Source organism: Platichthys flesus, chromosome 21, assembly GCF_949316205.1.
Source record: "Platichthys flesus chromosome 21, fPlaFle2.1, whole genome shotgun sequence".
Classification (NCBI taxonomy): domain Eukaryota; kingdom Metazoa; phylum Chordata; class Actinopteri; order Pleuronectiformes; family Pleuronectidae; genus Platichthys; species Platichthys flesus.
Window position 1 is genome coordinate 20,299,912 of NC_084965.1, and position 20,212 is coordinate 20,320,123.

The 20,212-nt window shown below is 38.4% G+C and overlaps 2 protein-coding genes across 2 annotated transcripts; one reads left to right on the top strand and one right to left on the bottom strand.

The window, feature by feature from the left end:
• Nucleotides 1-5,023: 5,023 nt before the first annotated feature.
• On the top strand, nucleotides 5,024-9,945 carry f3a (coagulation factor IIIa). Its single transcript, XM_062379382.1, has 6 exons — nucleotides 5,024-5,165; nucleotides 6,348-6,459; nucleotides 6,976-7,169; nucleotides 7,832-8,013; nucleotides 8,111-8,279; nucleotides 9,208-9,945. Exons 1-6 carry the CDS (start codon nucleotides 5,102-5,104, stop codon nucleotides 9,351-9,353), a joined length of 867 nt encoding a protein of 288 aa, XP_062235366.1. The 5' UTR covers nucleotides 5,024-5,101; the 3' UTR covers nucleotides 9,354-9,945.
• Nucleotides 9,946-10,166: 221 nt separating this feature from the next.
• Nucleotides 10,167-18,321, bottom strand: acp5b (acid phosphatase 5b, tartrate resistant). The gene is made up of 6 exons (XM_062379381.1): nucleotides 18,127-18,321; nucleotides 17,652-17,842; nucleotides 16,442-16,569; nucleotides 15,791-15,982; nucleotides 13,328-13,475; nucleotides 10,167-12,349 (listed from the first exon to the last, which is right to left on the bottom strand). The coding sequence occupies exons 1-6, from the start codon at nucleotides 18,200-18,202 to the stop codon at nucleotides 12,092-12,094; spliced, it is 993 nt and encodes a 330-aa protein (XP_062235365.1). The 5' UTR covers nucleotides 18,203-18,321; the 3' UTR covers nucleotides 10,167-12,091.
• Nucleotides 18,322-20,212: the final 1,891 nt, after the last annotated feature.

Consider the following 20,212-nt stretch of genomic DNA (forward strand, 5'->3'; position numbering starts at 1 on the left):
TTTTTGCGCCTTTACCACCCCAGTTAGCATGGTGGCTAGCCCGCTAGCGCCGTTATGACAAGGCGTTATAACCGCATGTGACAGTACACACATGCAGTTAGTAATCTAACCATCCACCGTCAGCCGGACAACTCCGCTGGCTTAACACACTTGTCACATTAATCCTAGAGTCGTAGTTGTGTTTTGGGTTTATTGTGCTATAGGGAAAGAAACAGGAAGTTGGAGGTCCGGAAATGTCGTTAGCAGACGTTAGCGGACCAATCACAGCCAAGGGCTATCCGTAGACTCTCCGCCATGCTGACGTGTAGTTAGAAAAATCAGAGCTGCACGAAAAGCTCTCCGTGCAGCCCGGAGAAGGCGTCCCACAGCAAAGAAGGCGGTCCTATCGGTCCGTGCCCGTCATAACGGAAAAGAATACATTGGCCTTTAGTTAAGCATATCTTAGCCCTGAATCCCTTTCTGTCCACTGCCAGTTATTTGAGACTAGATCAAGATAAAAGCACAATAAAATATTATGAATCAGCCAGCTGCTGGCTGCAGCTTTTCTCTTCATCTATGTCAACCATCTAAGGAATGCTCCTCCTGGAAATAATAAAACACTCCTTCTCACCACCTCTGACTGGTGAAGCTGATGACAGTTTAAAGCCAAGCTTACTTTGATAACACGTTGAACAAGTTTATAACATGTTGCAAGCTGTTGTGTCTGTCTCTGCTGGGGCAATAAATATGAAATCAGATGTTCAGTATGATCTTACCTTCTCCGATAAACCATAGACAAGCACATGTACAGTTTTTCTTAAAAAGTCCAAACTGAATAGATCATTCTAAGGTTCCAAAAATGTATTATAATTATGATCTGGGGGATCGAACTGCCGATCTTCTGGTTGGAGGACGACTGCTCTACCCCTCAACCTTGTTATTTTTATTATTTTAAGGTCAATGCTGCTTGGCCCTAGCCTGGATGCCAGACAAACTTAGCCCCGCCCACAACATTTGAGGTCGGGAAGTTCGGTCTGGCATCGCTCTTGTCCCCCTTGCCCATCCACTACAGCCACACAAGCAGTCATAAAGATAAAAAGTGAGGGGGGGGGGGGGGGGGGGGCTACGTATTCTCCACATAGGCTTGAGTGGAGAATACGTATTTTACCCTCGACACCCGACATTTAACGGAGCAAACAGAGAAGTTCTTCAACATGGATGACGTTAAATTACTAATTGAACTGGAGAAGTACAGTGAGTTGTACATCCTCGGAACACCAAAAAAGACAAATGTTGGGACGCTGTTGCTTAATGTTGGAGCAACAAGTAACTATATGCTTTTATACTACTGGATCAACAGGTGATATTATTAGCGTTGCCCGACGCTTCAGCGTCGCTTCAGCATCTGGTGTAAACAGCCAAGCACCGGCGCGCTAGGGATTAGCGCGCCGGTGAGTATGAGTATCAGACTCATATTCTGACTAGAAGTATGACAACGTCAGGCTAGCTTGGCCCCTCTCCTCCTGCTCCTTCTTCATTCTATGAAAAGCCTCAGTTCAGCATTGATGCTTGTAATACCCAGCATGTGTGTTGTCGCAGTAGCCATATTTTACATTTTCTTATATGTTATGAGCATTCAACTATCAGCCATCAGGCATTCCAAACCAGATCGACTTTGACCAACAGCTGCAGGATGGCAACAATGAAGTGGTTTTATTTATCTGATGGCATCCATGTCTTGCTTTTGCCATTAAAGGTGTAGAGAAATGTGCTACCTCTGTATGAGGACTGAGTAGCTGCCCCGTTTATGCCCAAGCTGTCTACCATCAAAGGAATGTAAAACCAGTGTTTGGCTCTTATCGGTATCTGAGCTGATTAGAAGGCCTACTGCAGACTCTTGATGCTAACTGACTCCCAGCAGGCCTCAGTTTACACACTGTCTCCTTCCATTTTACAGACTGTCCCCATTACCACAGCTTGTTAATGTTATTTAAAATGTTATAGTAAATGTTATAAATAGATATTGGAGCACCATTGACTTACCAATTAATTTACATGAAATAATAATATGTCCAGATCCTCTGTTAGAGGATGCAGGCTAATGCTTTTGGTAAATATACCATAACTTAGCAAAACAGGAGGTGCTGGATGACGCCCATACTCACAGGCCTTTGTTTATCAGACATTTCCCCCCAAGAACAAAGGAAGACATTTCCCTTCACTTTGACCTTTCAACAACATAAAAAGAGAGGATGGAACTCTATTAAATAAACATATTCCCCCACAACAAAATTTAAAGAGAACAATGTATCCTGACGACTGTGTGACAATTATGGCATCAGGTGTGGTTCTTCACATTTTATCAGAGGTGATAATTTTGGTCAATGACCAATTACTCATTGTTTGCGTCTTTTCTTACTCCCTCTCAATTCTCCCTCTTTTCAATTCATGTCCATCACTTTGGTACAAGGCAATTTCCTTATTAACTGAACATAATAACAAATCCAAACTGTAACAAACCTGCAAAAAGAGCATGGTCAGTGTAGTTCATTATGAAACTCTCTGGACAGTCCCTCAGGTTGTCACTGAGTATTTACACAATACACAATGAGATCTACTGGCTGTGGAAGGATATTCACCCAAAAGACGATATGGAAAAACTTTCTAAAGCATAATTCAGATTCAGAAAAATGAAAGTAGTCTGTGATTGAGTGATTATGCAGGGAGTTAAAGGATGTAAAGTTTCCCAGATAGAGTTGCTGTTAGATTTGTGTGTATATTGTGATAAATACTTCCATGTGTTGGGTGGAAGCAGTGCCCTCAGAACCTAAACAAACGTTGGCCCAATTTGCTGCAGTTGAAAAGCAAACCACAGGTGGATCCAACAGTGTTGGCACCCAGATATACTGTATGGCTGCTCCTAATCTCCAAGGCAGGAATTGATCTGGAAATGTAATTAAGCAAGAATTCCTACAGCCAGGGTTGATGAACCCTGGCTGCAACGTGGTTTGATACAATAGACAGAAAGGCCCAATGATCGCACTGTATTTCCACAGAAAGCAATGGACCAGGGAGCTAAGTGAATGCTTTGTTACTGCGTTGAAGTCAGTGAAATTAAAACAAGATTACACAATTCACCAGGGCCTGGGAACATTACGCTTTTTTCTGATACTTGAGTTTAATCTCATCCATCAACACAGACCACTATTCTGCTGTTGTTGGCAATGAAATAAATTGCAGAGAAATTTGGAAAAGTATGCACCCAAATTTCTTGCTGCTCTACTCCTCAATTGTCCATCCTTCGGTACTAATTCTAACCCTAACCCTAGTTTAAATTACTTCCAGGTGAATTTACAATTGTTCCATTATCACTGTGAAAGAGAGCAAGCCATTACTAATGATTAAGTACAAGTTCTTCACAAATTCTGTCTGTGTGTGTGTGTGTGTGTGTGTGTGTGTGTGTCTGTCTGTGTGCTATATTGCATGTGTACTAGAAGCTTTATCCTCTGTCAACAGTTGGTGAACTCATTCAGTCATTTGCATTCAGTCCTTCCCGTCAGAGGGTTCCTTGGTATTCAAGTCACGGTGAACCATGATACAGCAGGGGCCCACACCGCCGGGGACAGAGAGGCTTCTGGGGTAGGGAGGGATGATGGGGACGAGCTTTGGCAAAGTGCCACATATGTATTCCCAGCCAACTCCATGAGAAGCAACAAAAAAACTTTAGGACTGCCCACTGCATGAAACAACCAGTGTCTCTGCTTTGACATTTGCTACAAATCTTTAACAGTTTCTATAAGTCCTTCCTAAACATCTCAAAAAGCATGTTATAGTGTTTTACATGTTTTCCAACCTTCCTGCTGCTGGTGTTATTATTACAGTTACATTGTTGTACAGGTTACCCTGTGTGGTGAAGTTCTGTAGTTGTAAGCCTGATCTGAAAAGGCAGCACTCCCTTTACATACAAGAGCAAAAACAGACAGCCGAGGTTTTTCCACTTTCAGTCATGTTGTAACTTTACATTAACTGTGGTTAACACAGTAGAAACATCTCTATTAACATACCACAGTCCAAAGTCACTCTCAGTGTCTCCTCTGTATGTCTGGGAGCATAACTCAAAATAACTGAGTCTATGAATAGACCTCCAGATCAGCCATTGGAGCTGTTACACGAGTTGAAGTCCTGACTAATGACCTGAGCTGCTGCGTCTGCAGTGTGTGATGCTGTCACCCCAGTCAGAGCTATAGTAGGCTTCTCGAGAGCAGAGTATTTGGGTTCCGTCATGCTGTAGTAAGTGGTTGTGTGGTCAACATACCACTGGAAAGCATGTCATCCATTCCATTCCCACTATGACTACACAAAACCCACTATACCCCTAGGTTTGCGTCACATCGGGAAATTTGTTGTGCCTGGTGAACATTGACCAACCAAATGTACATGTTTATAAATCTGTCATGAAACATATTAACCACCTGTTACATCTTTTAAAAAATGTCTTGTGATAATTATAATAATAGGCAAATATATGAATATAACTAATTCAGCTAAATGAAAACTCATTTTGAGATATATAAATCTTATGGATTCTTTTAGTTACAATAGATACTGGGGGGGGGGGGGGGGCTATTGTGTTGTTTGTGACTTTTGTTGCAAACCACTTATTGTATAGAGGGGACGCTTTTTGGGAAACCAGGATATTTTTTTTTAAACAGCAACAGTATCACCAAAAATAACTAGTCAACCATAAGATTGTTGCAATGTGCCTGATTCGTTTGATGTCTTTTGTCTGTGAGGGTTGTAGAGCAGAGTGGAGTCACCTCTTCACTGAGGATGTGGCTGGTGTTGCCGACCACATTTCTTCATTTCTGCCGAAATGAAGAATAAAGAGGTCAGCTGTTGGTAGCTGAGAAATGTTCACATGAAGCCCTGAGACTCAGGTTATGACTGGTTATGTCTGATGACGCCATGGCCGGACGCTCCATATTTGGCAAGCCCCGCGCGGTCACGTCGCTAAAACCATTGGTTTCCCGACAGAGAGTCAGAGGAGCCACACAGTGCACACGGTGATTGGTCAGTAGCACCACAGACACAGAGCTGAAACATCAGGAATACATCAGAGGAGATGGCGTCAGTCAAAGCAACTCTCATCTCGGTTCTCTTCTTTTTATCCACACACTCCGCCTCAGGTGAGTCCCCGACGCTCGCCCTTCATTTCACGCGTTCTCATAAATGACCGTAAAATCCTATTGCTGAGTTTTCAAACTTTAAAATGAGATATCAAATTGAATCAAGTACTTTAAAACATAAACAGATGATCATTTGCATGGAGCAGTTTGTTTTGTAGTATTGTGAGCGTGAAAGTGTGAATTCATAGCAGACGTGAAGTTGTATTCACATGAACAGTTCTACATGAACAGGTCAGTGGAGGAGCAGCATATCTGCCTCTGCTTACAGTTTAGAGCTCAGTCATTTTTTTTCTATGTTCAGATTTCTGGCACACATATTAACACTCTTTAAAGTTTTCATTTGGTATTGAGTTTTCATGCCACGTCAATAAACAGTTTGCAGGATAAATATTTGAAATTAATGTTTGAACCTCAGTGGATACACGGTGCTTTGGGCTGTAAATCACATTTAAGAATATATTTCAATGATCTATTTGTAAAGAGTGGATTCTGCTATCCGTGTGTATTGCCAGCGTTTCAACCAATGACTACATAACTTACACAACAATTTGCCTAGGTGTGCTCTGTTTGTCCATTCCGCCAAGAGACAGCAATTACTGTAGTATATAAGAAATGACTCACCGACTCAAATATCTTAGGTAACAGACAGTTGATTTAAAAACACAACTTCTCATGTTCTTTGGGTGCCACACTTTCTGCTACTACATTGTAGTCCTAAAAACCACACGTTTGTGGTTGTGACAGAACAGTCAGTCCATGAAATAAATGACCAAGGATATTTTACACAGATGATAGCAATGTGCTCTATTCACCACATCAAGATCATCTCATCTCACTGACAAAGTGCTGTGTTGGAACTTGTGGGTTTTCATTATTTCTGGTCTGCATCACATCATGTGTGAAGCTTTTTCTCTTTAATAAATGAGTGTAGTCCTACATATTGTGAAGGGCCTCAATTAAGGTGTTGCGTATTTATTACTTAAAAGTGTAGTTTAGAGTTAAGAGTCTAAACTATGACACAAAGGCCCAATCAATGTGTGACAGTCTCATGTACAGCTCAGTTATGGGAATTACTTATAGAATTTAATAGTGTATATAAAACACCATAGGTGCATTGTTTTCTTACTTTATTTGTATTACTTTGTTAGTATAGTATCTTACACACCTTGTCTTATTTTACAGGCTCCTATCCCCAAGCACAGAATGTCACTTGGAAATCAACCAACTTTAAAACCATTTTGTCCTGGGAACCGAAACCATCAACCGATTATTCCTACACTGTGGAGTTCTCAGCGTAAGTACCTGCATCCAAACTCTCATCCCTTAACCCTTTCAACAAATGGCGTTTCTATCCCAGATACGTTCATCTTGTTAGGGTGTCCACTGAAGCACATGCCCTCTTACGTGCCTGCTGTGTGACCTTGCAGGAATGATTTATTGCAGAAGAGCGTGATAAGAGTCCGTTATTGATCCAGTAAAAGCTTTTACTGGAATGTAGATTTCTTGCCAGAACTCTTTAAACAGACAAATTGACCTTCATTATCAAATAATACAAAAACGAAAGAGGCAAGAGCAATGACAACAAATACAATTAACAAATGCAAACAAGCTATGTCATTGTTCCACAGTATATTCATATCAATGTTATTTTTTGAAAATAATTAATTTTTGATTTTATGCATTATAAATAATACACAGTCTATACAGATTTAAGACCAAATTTATCGCTCATCTGGTGTCTATTATAGACTAAATAATACTATTTTCGTCAATCATTCATGTCCATATGCAACTTGTCAAATTATTGCAGGGTTGGTGGGGACAAACAGAGGAACCCTCACTGTATCCGGTCCTCAGCAGCAGTGTGTGATCTGTCCAGCTTTCTTAGTGACGTGAATGCCTGCTACATGGCTGACGTCCTGTCAGAACCGCCGCGGGGGGCCACCACTGACCTCATTGAGTTCCCTTATACCAACTCACCATGGTTCTGCCCCTACAAAGACAGTAGGTTATTCCCTTGTGAACTCTTTCTAAAATGTGCTGAAAATAACCAGCTGTTATGTTTTCCCAGAGCTCGTCAGTGTTCAGGTCCTTGCCATCCTGACGCAGCTCAGCTCTGTCTGCTTTCTGACCTGCACTGAACTCCGCAGCTCCTCTCCGGAGGTGCATGTGTGAACACAAATGTCCAAGTGTCCAAGCAAATGTCCAAGTGAGAGAATGTGGCGACAATCACATAGAAGATACAACAGAGATGTATTGAGAATTTATGGTTTTAAAGTCTTTGTGTTGTCAAGAAAATCACGTGATCTCCACAGCAGAATTAGTATGTTGCATGGGCGCAGCAGGATGCTGTCTCATCCTGCTGCACCCGGCTGCTCCACCTCTCACCTGAACAACGCAGAAGATTTGTTGCTGTTGTGAACGTGTCTGTGCAGAGAACCTCCTGTTGCGATGAGCATATGTAAAAGGCAGACTATTGGCACACTTTATAGCAAATTCTCCGGACTTTAACAGCTGGTCGTGTCTAAAAATTGTAGTGTCACAGCGTTCTCAACTTTCACACTTTTTAGCCTCAAACATAATTAAAATGATCATTTCCATAGGAGATACAGTGGTGTAAATGCACAGATGACAGATCTCTGACAGTCTCCCTTCCTCCTCCACAGCTGATATAGGCAAACCTAACTTCAAGCTGGAGGTGAATGAAGACAAAAAGAAAACCACCCTGTATGTGACTGACCCACTCACCGCCCTGTTTAAAGATGGCCAGCAGCTGAACATAAGGGATATCTTTGCTGACCAGCTGCAGTATAAAGTCACCTATCGGAAAAATAAAAGCACTGGAAAGGTGAATAAAAGCAGACATCACTATCTAAATCACAAACACGCATAAATATTTTGTAGCCATTGCAAACTGCATGTTTTCTGTTCTGTGTATTCTGCAGAGAGTCTACTACTCTAAGTCCAATATAATAGAACTGCCTCGTCTGGACAAAGACGAGAGCTACTGTTTCAATGTCCAGGCTTACATCCCCAGCCGCACTATTGACAAGCAGCTGGGAGAGCTGAGCCAGCCCCAGTGCTCCCAAAACAACAACCCGTCCATCTTTGAAGGTGAGTTGTCCTGAATTTTGGAAAGGCTGTAAGCAGGAAAGATGTGGGAAGGGAAGGGATTTAGTTACATGTATGCAATATGTTAATGAACCACTGGCCTGTATGTTAGATACTTCAGCGGCGAGCAACACACACAACAGTAGTCAAGTCCAGACACTGAAGGTTAGGTGGCATCTGTGTGAACTTACACACCAAATAAGACATTGTGAAGTAGTTGCTCAAAACTAAGCAGACAGTTGACAAGCGCAATGCACCTACTGAGGTTAAATAAAATGTGTGGCTGGTTTGTGGACATGTCTAGATGTACCAGTCATGTGCTCTCATGCAGACCCAGACTGGAAAACATTTAAAAGAAGCTGTTTTTAGCCTTTGTAAGAGCGACTTCGTAATCCCATTAATGTAAAAAAAGGGAATATATCACATTGACGTGTTCATAAGACAATATGTGAATGAAAACTCGTCATTTAGTCATTTACACATATCACTGTTTATGTTAGGTTGCTACGCACAGGTCCTTTAACTAAAGCACTCTAAAAAAAAGTTAACATTAACATTTAAGCCATAAGAGTTTGCATCCCTTTAACAATAAAGGTTTAACTAAACTGTAAAGGTGAGCTAAGAATCGAAATTGCGTAATTCTTTTGTTTATAGATTTCGAAAAATAGCAAAACATCAGAATTATGTTATTCTGTGAAAAAATTTTACTGTGGAACATAATAAATATTGCAGCCTATAGGTATACGGATTAATACTTTTATTTGAATGTGTATTTCATGTATTATTTTGTATCTGTTTGTTCTTAAACCAGGCTACATCCCATCCTTATAATAGTTTCCTATGCAACAGTCTTGATGTCAGACAAGAAAAGAAAATCTAACATAAAGTTATGCTCTTTTAATAAATTGTTGTCTTGTTTTGTCTTCAACAGTGTATTCAGCTGGTGTGATTGCTGCTGCCATCTTCCTCATCCTGTTACTGATTGGCATTATCATTGCCATTGCAGTGGTCTGTTGCAAGCAGAGGAAGAAAGCTCAGAGAGGAGAAAAAGAAGGAGTGCCACTACGGGATGTGTAGTGTGTGTGTAGTTACACACACTATGTGCACATGCACACTCATGCACATTTATTATTATGGGAACATGCGGTACAGCTGAACTGGATTGATGCACGCAAGGAAAGTAGTAGTTCAAAGTTCCACTGTCAAACACTGGAATCAACCCTTCCTTTAGTTTCTGTGAAACTAGATGTGTTGAACTTATTATATTCTTACTTTATCATTTCATGCTGCAAAAAAGAAAAGATGGAAACACTGAACACTGATAGTCATCTTACTGAACCTATTATATTCAATTTATTTTCTTTGGTATGTGCTTGGTGGTATTTGATAATTGTAGATGAACACTACCATTTGATTTTATTTATTACATTTTATATAGACCTTTCTAACTCTAAAGGATAGTCATGACAAGGTATTATTTTAATCTGGTGAAAGCAACACTTTATGGGAAATCAAGACTTTGAATATATTTTTGTATCTGATGCTTAATTTATTGTCGTTAAAATTAACATATTTGTATATTATGCTTTGTTATACATCTGCTTTTTGCAGATAATTTTGTATCTGAAGTGAATATTCAGGTTTTTAATAAATATTGTTATGAACACAACCAGTTATTATTATTTCAGTTCTGTTAAATGGAAAATAGCAAATATCGCTATGGGTTTACAAATAAATAAATGGATAAATATCAGTGCTTTATTAGAAATGGAATTGGAAGTGTCAACATTGCAAAAGGGCTTTGGCTGAATGTGCAGAGGTCATAACCACGTACTGAATATACAATAATAATGTCTGTCTATAGTTTTAAGAACTCCACTGTCAAAATAATTAGATTAGATTAGATTTCTTTATTTATCCACACAATGGGGAAATTCACTTGTTACAGCAATAATAGAAAAACAGAATTAAAGTAACAGTGCCGAAGCACAAAAAAAAAAGGGTTAGGGTTAGGGTTAGTCAAAATATGTATCGTGTACCCATGTACCCATGCATCGTCATCAAAAGGTGAATTAAAAAAACAAATAAGTGAAACCTGATACATTTTTTGTCCCTTTATTAAATCTTGACTAAAAAGTTCACCATTAATATTTTTACACTCTTACCTCAATTATTCTAGAGTCTAGGGTTAGAAAATAACACTCTAACTGGTACTTAATAAGCCTCCCTCATAAGTTGTTTTATTTTTAAGTTTTATAAAGTTACCCAGAAAAAGTCATTCCAAAGATTGAAGTGGACAAAATACATTTAGTTGATTCCTCAAATTTGAGCAGGGAGATAAATACACAATTTCTACGCCAAGATAGAAACAACAATAAGGTGTCACAACTAAAATTCAGCCATCCGATGGTTATGATCACCCATGGGCCTATCGTTTAAGAAAACCAAAATACAGATCCGAAGTATAAAAGATATTCCATAGTCTTTGACAAATTTGGGTAATTAACCAAGAATTAAAAATAGCCATGTACAGGCCTACAATATGAAAACCATTGTGAAAGTAGAGGCAATAACAACGTAGGATATAATCAATGTTTCAGGGTCATTCTGCACCAATCAATTAGGCCTTGAAATGTCACATTCACAGACTGCAGTTCTACAGTTAATTACATCTTGATGCCTTACAAAATAACATGGTCTATGGCAAACAAAAGAGAAGACACGTGTGGTATTGTCATTGATTATACTCGGCCCTAAATGCCTCAGAGAAACATGTCTGACAACAGTTATCTTGCATGGCATTAGCTTGGCCCCCAGCTCTACTGTGAGGAACTTTAGAGTTATGGGTGAACAGGACAAAATGACGCCATATTTACCTTGAAGGTGACGAGGAGAATTTTAAATGATCATGTGTCTTCCCTTATTTGCGATGGTCTCAACTGGGCCTTGACAACATGTAAGTAGGAAAGCTGTCTCAAAAGCCATCTTCCTCGGAAGTAGATCCAGTAAAATAATTTGTCTCAACAAAGAGATGTAGATAAGCAGAAACTTGATCGGTGCATAACAATAACAAAATCTCTCTCTCTCTCTCTCTCTCTCTCTCTCTCTCTCAAGGTTTCTCACAGTTAAAAGGGAGTTTTTCCTCATTAGAGCAAACTCTTATGTTTGAGTTGTGATATAATAATAATAATACAAATAATAATAATAATAATAATTTTACAAACAGAAGTGCTTTAACAGCAATGCAAGAAGAGTAAATAAAAACGTAGTAATATGACAATTAAATAATAATATGGTCCAATTTTGATTCCAAATGGGAGAGCAGATGGTTTGGTTGCGAACCGATGAACTCTCTTCTTGGCTCCACATATTGGTCTATTAAGATACGATTAAAATACAGTTATTGATCCCAAACACATGCACACTCACACGACATGCAGATTAGGGAAATTTGTCTTCTGCTTTTGTCCCATCTGGTGAACATCGTAGAGCCATAATTCAAACTGCCGATTGAGGCAACCATCATGCAATAACATGCACAACAAAATACATAAAATTGTTTATATTTTGATACATGTATAAAACAATACATATAGAGCAAAATAGTATGATTATATACATTTCATTTAATAGTAACATGCCATTGCCCAGAAATATCTTTTCATAAAAATCTTTTATTCTGTTTTAGATTTTTGTTGAAAGCCTTCAAAAAGCCATTGCGACCTATTCATTTTGTCAGTTAGGTGTTAAGTAGCACAATAGCAATATAATTATAGGCTCACATATACAAATAACTGCATTTCTTCAAACTGTGACTATAGCATTCCATTACTTCTGACTGTACGTGTTGGCAGCTCTGCCTGGTAAACACATTTCCGGTTAGTCTGCATGAAACTGACAGTCATCTTATTCTCAGTGACCTGGAAGTAAGCCATGCCTCCTATTGTGTGATTGACCGGACTGGAGTAGAGCTGCCAGGAATGAGGAACACTGTCCTTGTGAGTGGTGCTGGGATCGCTGACCACCCCACTCCCACTGACTACATATGAGCTCCCATCATCCTCTCTGATGAACTGTTAAAAAAAAAGCAGAGACAGACAGCATCAAAGACATCAATGTTGTGCTCAATCAGTCCGAGATACAGTGACAAAATTCATTAAAGGGTCAGTGTACAAGATTTCGGTGAAAGGGATCTATTGGCAGAAATTGAAGTACCATGGGCCCTTTATATTTAAATAGGGAGCGGGTCCTCGGCCACCATGTTTTTTACAGTAGTCCAAACTTGACAAGCTAAACACCTTTGAGTTTTTATGACAGCTGAAGGTAGCCTTCCCAGGTTCCTTTTATGTTTGGAAGAGGAGAGTGCGGTGAGGGGTATTCAACTGCAACATGCAACTGCTCAGCATAAGTTCAATCAGGAAGACCTTCTCAAATTCAATTACTCACAAATTTATTTTGGAATTTTGACCCCTATGACATTTCATAGGGGTCAAAATTGCTAAATACTTATTTGCATAGAAATAAAGATCTTTATTCAAATGTCAAGTTGAAGTCTCTCATGTATAAAATGATATCCATCATTTGTTTCCAATCTTATTTCATTTTGGGGGTTTTTGTTCAGTACATTGATTCACTCTGCCCCCATGGCTTCGCTCTCACGCTGACATACATATATTGACAATTGACACATCTGTATGCTTAACCTGGCACACACACGTTGCATAGTCAATTTCTCTTGCTCCAAACACTTGTTTGTCTGGCAGACACACAAATCACTTCATAACGTTGAGGTAATTGTGAATTAAAAGCAAAACTACAACAAGTAATAAGTCTTTTTAGCACCTAAAAGTGAATGCCACCCCTTGTATAGACAGGTGTAATCTTGCATACCATCTTCTCAAATACGATGTGATAAGTCGGACATGAAACAGAGTGAATAACTGTCAAAGAGACAGTGTAATGTTATTTGTCAAGCTGTCTAAGACACACATCCTTGATGAATCTATATACACCTGATATTCTTTATTACTGAGCTTGCGCCTACCACATACCTGCAGATTGTGGTCATGGCCAGACAAGTACACAGTGACTCTGTATTTTTTCAGCAGGGGCCTCAGTCTGTTGACCAGACAGGATGTTGGTCCATGATGGCCGATGGACCAGACAGGATAATGACCAGCCACCACAACATAGGCTGACCTGACACAAATCACACATACTGGCACTTCAGTTAAAAGGGACCAATAAAACGAAATGGAACTGTATCACATCTTAGAGAACAGCCACAGTTATGTCTTATTTGCGTCTGTTTCTGCAAGTAAGTTGAGACTGGCATGATGATTTAGTGCTGTGCAAAAGTATTGTTTTGCTTTCGATGTTTGGATTCTCATCGATAATGCAGCAAGATGCATAATATATTTTATACAATAATGCATGCACATAGCAATGAATCTAAACATATAACCATATAAAGATTTATCAAGAACTATCATCAGAGATAAGAGAAACAAGTAGCTCTTTACATCATCAAGTAAATTTTTCACACCACGAAGTGACACAGGAATGTTTTTTGAGCACTGTTTCAGATCATCGAATAGATTTTAATATATGATAAAGAAAATGTGAGTTAATAATTGGATTTATTGAAAGGAAAGAGTTAACCTAAATCACCCATTGAAAAGTAATTTATATGGACGTAAATCTGTGTCATCGGGATTTGAAACAAAAAAGACATTGAATTTCTAGCACTGAATATTTATGCATGGAAATTATGTATTTGAATGTTTTTCAACGTTAAAAATTCAAGCTCAAAAAATTCAAGCTCAAAAAATTCAAGCTCAAAAAATTCAACCGCAAAAAATTCAACCTCAAAAATTCAACCTCAAAAAATTCAACCTCAAAAAATTCAACTGCAACATCCGGGGATCCAAGGAGGAGCAATCGATTCCAGATTCAAGATCGGGAGCGTGCGTCAAGCAGCGAGGTGCTTCGGTGAGTGTTTAAACTCTTCTATATGCCATCGGTGTAGTTTGTTTCTGTAAGATGTAGTAATAGACAGCTGACATGTGTACATTCACGGACTTTATTGGACATAAACTAAGTGGAACTTAAACGAGATGACGTTCGGATTTTTTTTCCGAACGGGCCAGTGACTGGCATGGGTAACGCCAGGATTTCAATTTTGGATGGGCCACTATTTAATAGGAAAAATAATACTTATTATATGATCCCTGCCTGACTTGTTTGTGTTTATCTGCTGTAGACGAGCTTTAACAGCGCGGTGCGCCGCTCTCTCTCCCGTTAAAAGTGAATGTCGCTCACCCAGCTCTCTCTCTCTGCGGTTGAATTTTTTTAGCTTGAATTTTTTGAGGTTGAAATTTTTGCGGTTGAATTTTAAACATTGAAAAACATTCAAATACAAAATTTCCATGCATAAATATTCAGTGCTAGAAATTCAATGTCTTTTTTGTTTCAAATCCCGATGACACAGATTTACTTCCATAAATTTACCCCAAAACCTAAAAACTGATTGTTTGCAATAACTAGTAATTGCATACCTTAGGCTTAATTTTTACTGTTGCTGGTGGTTATCATTGTATTATTATGGTCGCCCTGTTGTTACAGTGTGTGTGTGCAGAGGTGATTAAAGTACACATTGTTTACTTACTTACTTCTTTAATCAAGTAAAAGCATAAAAGCAAATATTCTGAAATGTACTTTGACTTCTTTGACTGAACTACTGTTAATTCAAATAAAATAAAAAACCCTTTAGTAAAATAGGGTTAAACTAAGATTTGTGAGCATGAAAACCTCTCCCTTACTTTATACCAAGTTGTTAGTCCTTGTCACAGACATGTGCGCTGCACTGCGCTCGATGATGAAAAATAAATATAAATAAAATGTAAGGAGTCCAAAATACAGATATTTGTGTTAAAACTTAGGGTAATACATGTCAGAAAATAAATACTCAATAAAGTACAGATACTTGGAAAACTTTAAGTACTATAACAAAGCATTTGTACTTGGTTGCTTCCCACCTATGTGAGTGTGTACAAATGATATTCATTAATGATATTCATTGCCACTAGATTGTCGCACTAGCAGCAGTATCTAAATCTAAATAGTTAGATGTTCATATAAATGATGTATGTGTGTACATTTCAGTGGATAAGATGCATGGTGCTAAAGAGGGAAATATTTTATTCTTGGAAGGAGCAACAAGTAAAATGCAAGAATTCATTTTTTTTCTTTACATTCTTTATTTGACCGAACAACACCTGCCATAATTTAAGGAGATTCACTTGGGGGTTGGGGGGATGGTAGGTGCTGCCATAATCTCCATTTTTTTTGTTTTGTATTGTTTTTTAACATGTTTTTTTTTGTTGTATTGTTATGTTCATCATTAATGTATATTTTTTAATTGTCATCAAAACATCACATAAATTATTATCAAACATAAATGAATGATTAAAAGCGGTCTGACTTGTTTGTTAGGTTGAAACACTGTGGCTCACCTGCTACTGGCCAGTTTAGACGTGATCCAGTTCCACTGGCGATCTGCTGCTCTGGGGTCCTCTGGTCCTGAAGGCTGGGTTTGGTTATAGGTGTTTCCACATAACACCACTGTATCGATCATCAGTATGCTCACTGACAGGTTTGTGTGTGGGACATTAAAATGAAGGTCATAATAGAGACATGGGTAATTCCTGCAGACAAAAAGGAGACCTCATGATATTTTAATAACAAATGGCAGCAGGGAGATATAAAGTATGGAAACCTTGAAAGACAGCTGAGATCTTTTGTGCAGCAGGTTCATTTTTGCATCTGAAGACAGCCTTCAGTGTTTGCTGTTGCATTTACTCATTCTAGCCACACAAAGCTGAAGTGCAGTCTTGAGACGAGTAAAAGCATCCATGTTATCTTCTAGGAGTTTTCTCTATGTACTCTAAACAAAAGTCCAAAAAGTTCAAACTTAGAAAAATGATCATGGCTGATGAACATAGGGGTGGGTCAACATTTACAGAACGTTTAAAAAAAACAACACGAAAAGTGATGTCAATGTGGATTAGTAGAAATACTTTATCTGTCTTCATGTTTATATTTTTCATTCATCCCTTGTTATGTTGCTATTGAGACCATGTCTGTATTGTATTTGTATTTTTTACCATCGTTTGGACACATCAGAGTAAGCCATCTGAGCTGAGATGTTGCCCCTGTGGTCATGGTTTCCACCGACCAGGTACCATGGGATATGCAGTAGAGATGGCTGGGAGAAGACCCTTTCAAATGTTTGCTGTGGATAGGAAACCATATTACTTTATGTAAATTGTAAATACACTGGACTAACTAAATTTCATATTTACCAGGCTTGATCAGGAATCACAGTGTCAAGCACTGAAAGTATTTGAAGTCAACACAAACAGTGTATTTTCAAATAGTAATTTGATTTGATTCTTTAATTTGCAAAACCAGACTTGATCAGGATGAATACAACAAAAATATCACATGTACATGATGATGCAATTCTATCAAACTAAGATTGTAGTAGGTGGCACAACAAAATATTCTATAATATGCAAGAATCGCCATCCTCATATTTAGTTGAGTCTATGAGATGAAAGGATTATTAACACTGTGATGCAAATGTAACACTCATCCCAATACATGTGTCACACAAATATAACATGAATTAGCAGTAGTTTACAAGGAATTAAGTGATAGGTGACTTTTGGACTGATCCCTGAAGGACACAAAGCACAACCAACAGCAAAAGAAAGGCCTTTCATACAAAGTCTACCTCTCAATGTTGAGATTTAATCCTAACGTGGCTTGTTAACAGCTATGGTTGTGGAGAGTGAGATTGTAAAGGGTAAATTGGCTTCCTTTATATTGTGCTTTTCTTGTCTTATCTAACTGTCAAAGAGCTTTACAATCAGGTTACATTCACCCATTCACTATCACATTCATGCAGCACTTCTATGAACTTCCTTAACCTTTTTGGCCGAAAAATGAAATGTTAGTTTATGCTACTGAATATTTCAGATTTTCTACTAGTTATGTTGATGAAAAAATGTCATGATTTTTATTTCTACAAATTTATTTTATTTTGTCATTTAAATCATTCCGAGATAAACTGAACCATGTCCAGTTCTTTTCCTATCACACACCATTCATACACGGAGGAAACAGATGTCAGGGGTAATTTGGGGTTCAAGATCTTGCCCAAGAACAGCATGCAGACTGGAGGAGCTGGGGATCTAACCACCAACCTTCTGGTGATTGGACGAACCACGTCACCTCCTGTGACCTGTTACAGTTTGAGCTTCATCATTCAAAGACATGTCTCCCCCCTCTGTGTGTGCTTTGTGAGCTCACCTTGAAGCGGTGGTCTTCCAAATTCTTGACACCACTAAAGTAGAAGTGATCTCCCAGGCTTAGGACAAAGTCCACTCCCTCAGTCTGGGCCAGACTGTCCACTTCTGCAGCAACAGCCTCCTCATGAGAAGTGTAGTATGGAGGCAACGGAATACCACCCCAGTCAGCAAGTACAGCAAAATGCAGAGCAGCTAATGAAATCAAAAGAGAAACATTTGCTGTCTGAGGGAAGTACCTATCTGATGGTTTCATACTTCCTGAAAAATGTATACTGACAAGTTTGACAAAAACCTGCCAGATAAGAGTGAAATCAGCTTTATCAAACTTATTTTATAGGTCGATCTCCATATGTTTACCTTCATTACAGAACAGACATAAATTTTTTAAGTATTTGCTTATATGGATGGGGTTACAAGCCTTGGGAACTTCAGGTTGTGTCTTGTGTTTCATGAGCAGACGGAGTATAGTAGCCTACCTTGTTCAAGAGTTTGAAGAGGATACCAGCGGGTAGAGAAGCAGAAAAACAATAGCACACGCTGCAGTCTGGCCATAACTTTCCGATCTCACTGAACAGCAGAGTTTGTTTGCACTTTGTTCTAACGTTAAACATGTTTCAGCAGCTAACAGCTTGACTTCCTGTATCAGTCAGTGAGTGACTCATGGTTTCACTTGTCATGTTTATGCGCCACAATCACAGCTGGGAAAATTTCAAGGCTTGACGAAATACAGATCACAAGGTGCTTTTAACCCTACCTGCACATGCCAGTGTCTTCATATACCCACTGAATACTCCCCAGATAAAGGCAGAAAGCCATGCAAACTTTTTCATTTTTTATATGTTGCTGTGATTTTTTTTTTCTCCTTCTACACGTGAAAGAATCTTACAGATCTCCCACGACCTGCAACCATCGATTTAATATAGTATGAGGGAGGCACAAGACAAGCAAGTTGCTTCTACCACCTTCTTTTTAGACTGATTATTTCATATTTATCCATGTTAATTTATGTAACTGAATATTTAACTGTACATGTTTAATCCAAGACTAATGATGCAGATAACCTTTTTTTTGTTCAACATCTTTTATTTTACCTTTTGAAAGTTTTAAAATGAACTGAAAAAAAAAAAAAACCTATACCAAATTGTCCAACTGGTGCACAGAGCCAGAATGCAAATCAGTTGTATATTGACAACTTGAAACGACCATTGTAAATTATGTTTTGCTTTCATCTATTGTCCTACAGGAAATGCTCAATACATTTGACATGTGCGATAATGTTGTCTTTTAGTCTATATGAATAGACATCCATATAGGAGATTAACAGTAACAAGTGAACCAAACACTGACAGAATGTTTCTAGTTGTTTTCATGACAGAGTGAAACATGTTAGATTCCATTCCAGTTTTTTACATGCACACATTTCACATCAAGCCAGATTAATGAGGTAAATGTCTATTTCAACCCCAACCAACATCTTTTCCAGAACATGTTCTTGTTGTTGCCTGTACTCTGACTGCCTTTCTGCTAGTACAGCTTTCTACCCTGGAGGCAAACCTCTCCCAACATCCCATAACTCATGGTAGGTATTGGAGGAGACAATGATTTAACAAAAATGAATGCTGACATTGGGAGACCTTCCGGAAAATATATCGAGGTAGTTAATGGGAATGTGCCCTTACAAGACAATTGTCCCATTTGCCGGCTTGCCAGCTACATTTGTATTTTTTTTTATAATAACAGAATATGTTTTTATCTATTCAAGTTTCTCCTGAGTTCTGAAGTTCGGAACAAATGACAGTAAACTTCCGTTCAGCAGTGCAGTTAAATATCCATTTAAGTTATCGTCTGCTCTCCGTCACCACCTATGCTGTTTGAATGTATACCAATGTCATTCATATCTTCTGTTTTTTTATCAATACATCGGTATTATCAATCTTTATGTGACTAGTGTTGAAGACCAAAGAAGAACCAATGTTAACTGTTAGTCTTTTGGATGTGGGGTTTGCAAGAAGAGATTAAAGATAAACATCTAACGATGGTCAACTAGAGCTGGGGAAAAACATCCATGTAAACAATGACATTAATTACGTTATCAGCTTGTGGCAAAGTTGGCTGTGCCTGGTCAAACCAGCGATAGAGAACATCTACTCACAGCTTTAAATGCACAGATTGCAAGCATGATATGACCAAAAGAAAGAGACATAATTTTTCATTTCAATTATTTTTGTTATATATATATTCAATATTAAACCAGAATTAAAACAATAGCTAAAAAATCTAGTTGTCATATTCGATTCCCATCTCAACTTTAAAATAGACATTAATAAAATAAGTAAATTGTGCTACTTCCATCTAGGAAATATTTCCAAACTTAAATCAATTCTATCTTTACCTGACTTAGAAAAAGCTAATACATGCCTCTGCCTTTTTCCGTCTGGACTGTTGAAACGCACAAGTTGGAAACAGGGGTGTTTATTATTGTTTATATTATTCAATAACAATATAAACAGACAACCCTGTTGTAACCTATGGTTGTAAACTAATAGCGGTAAAAGTAGTGCT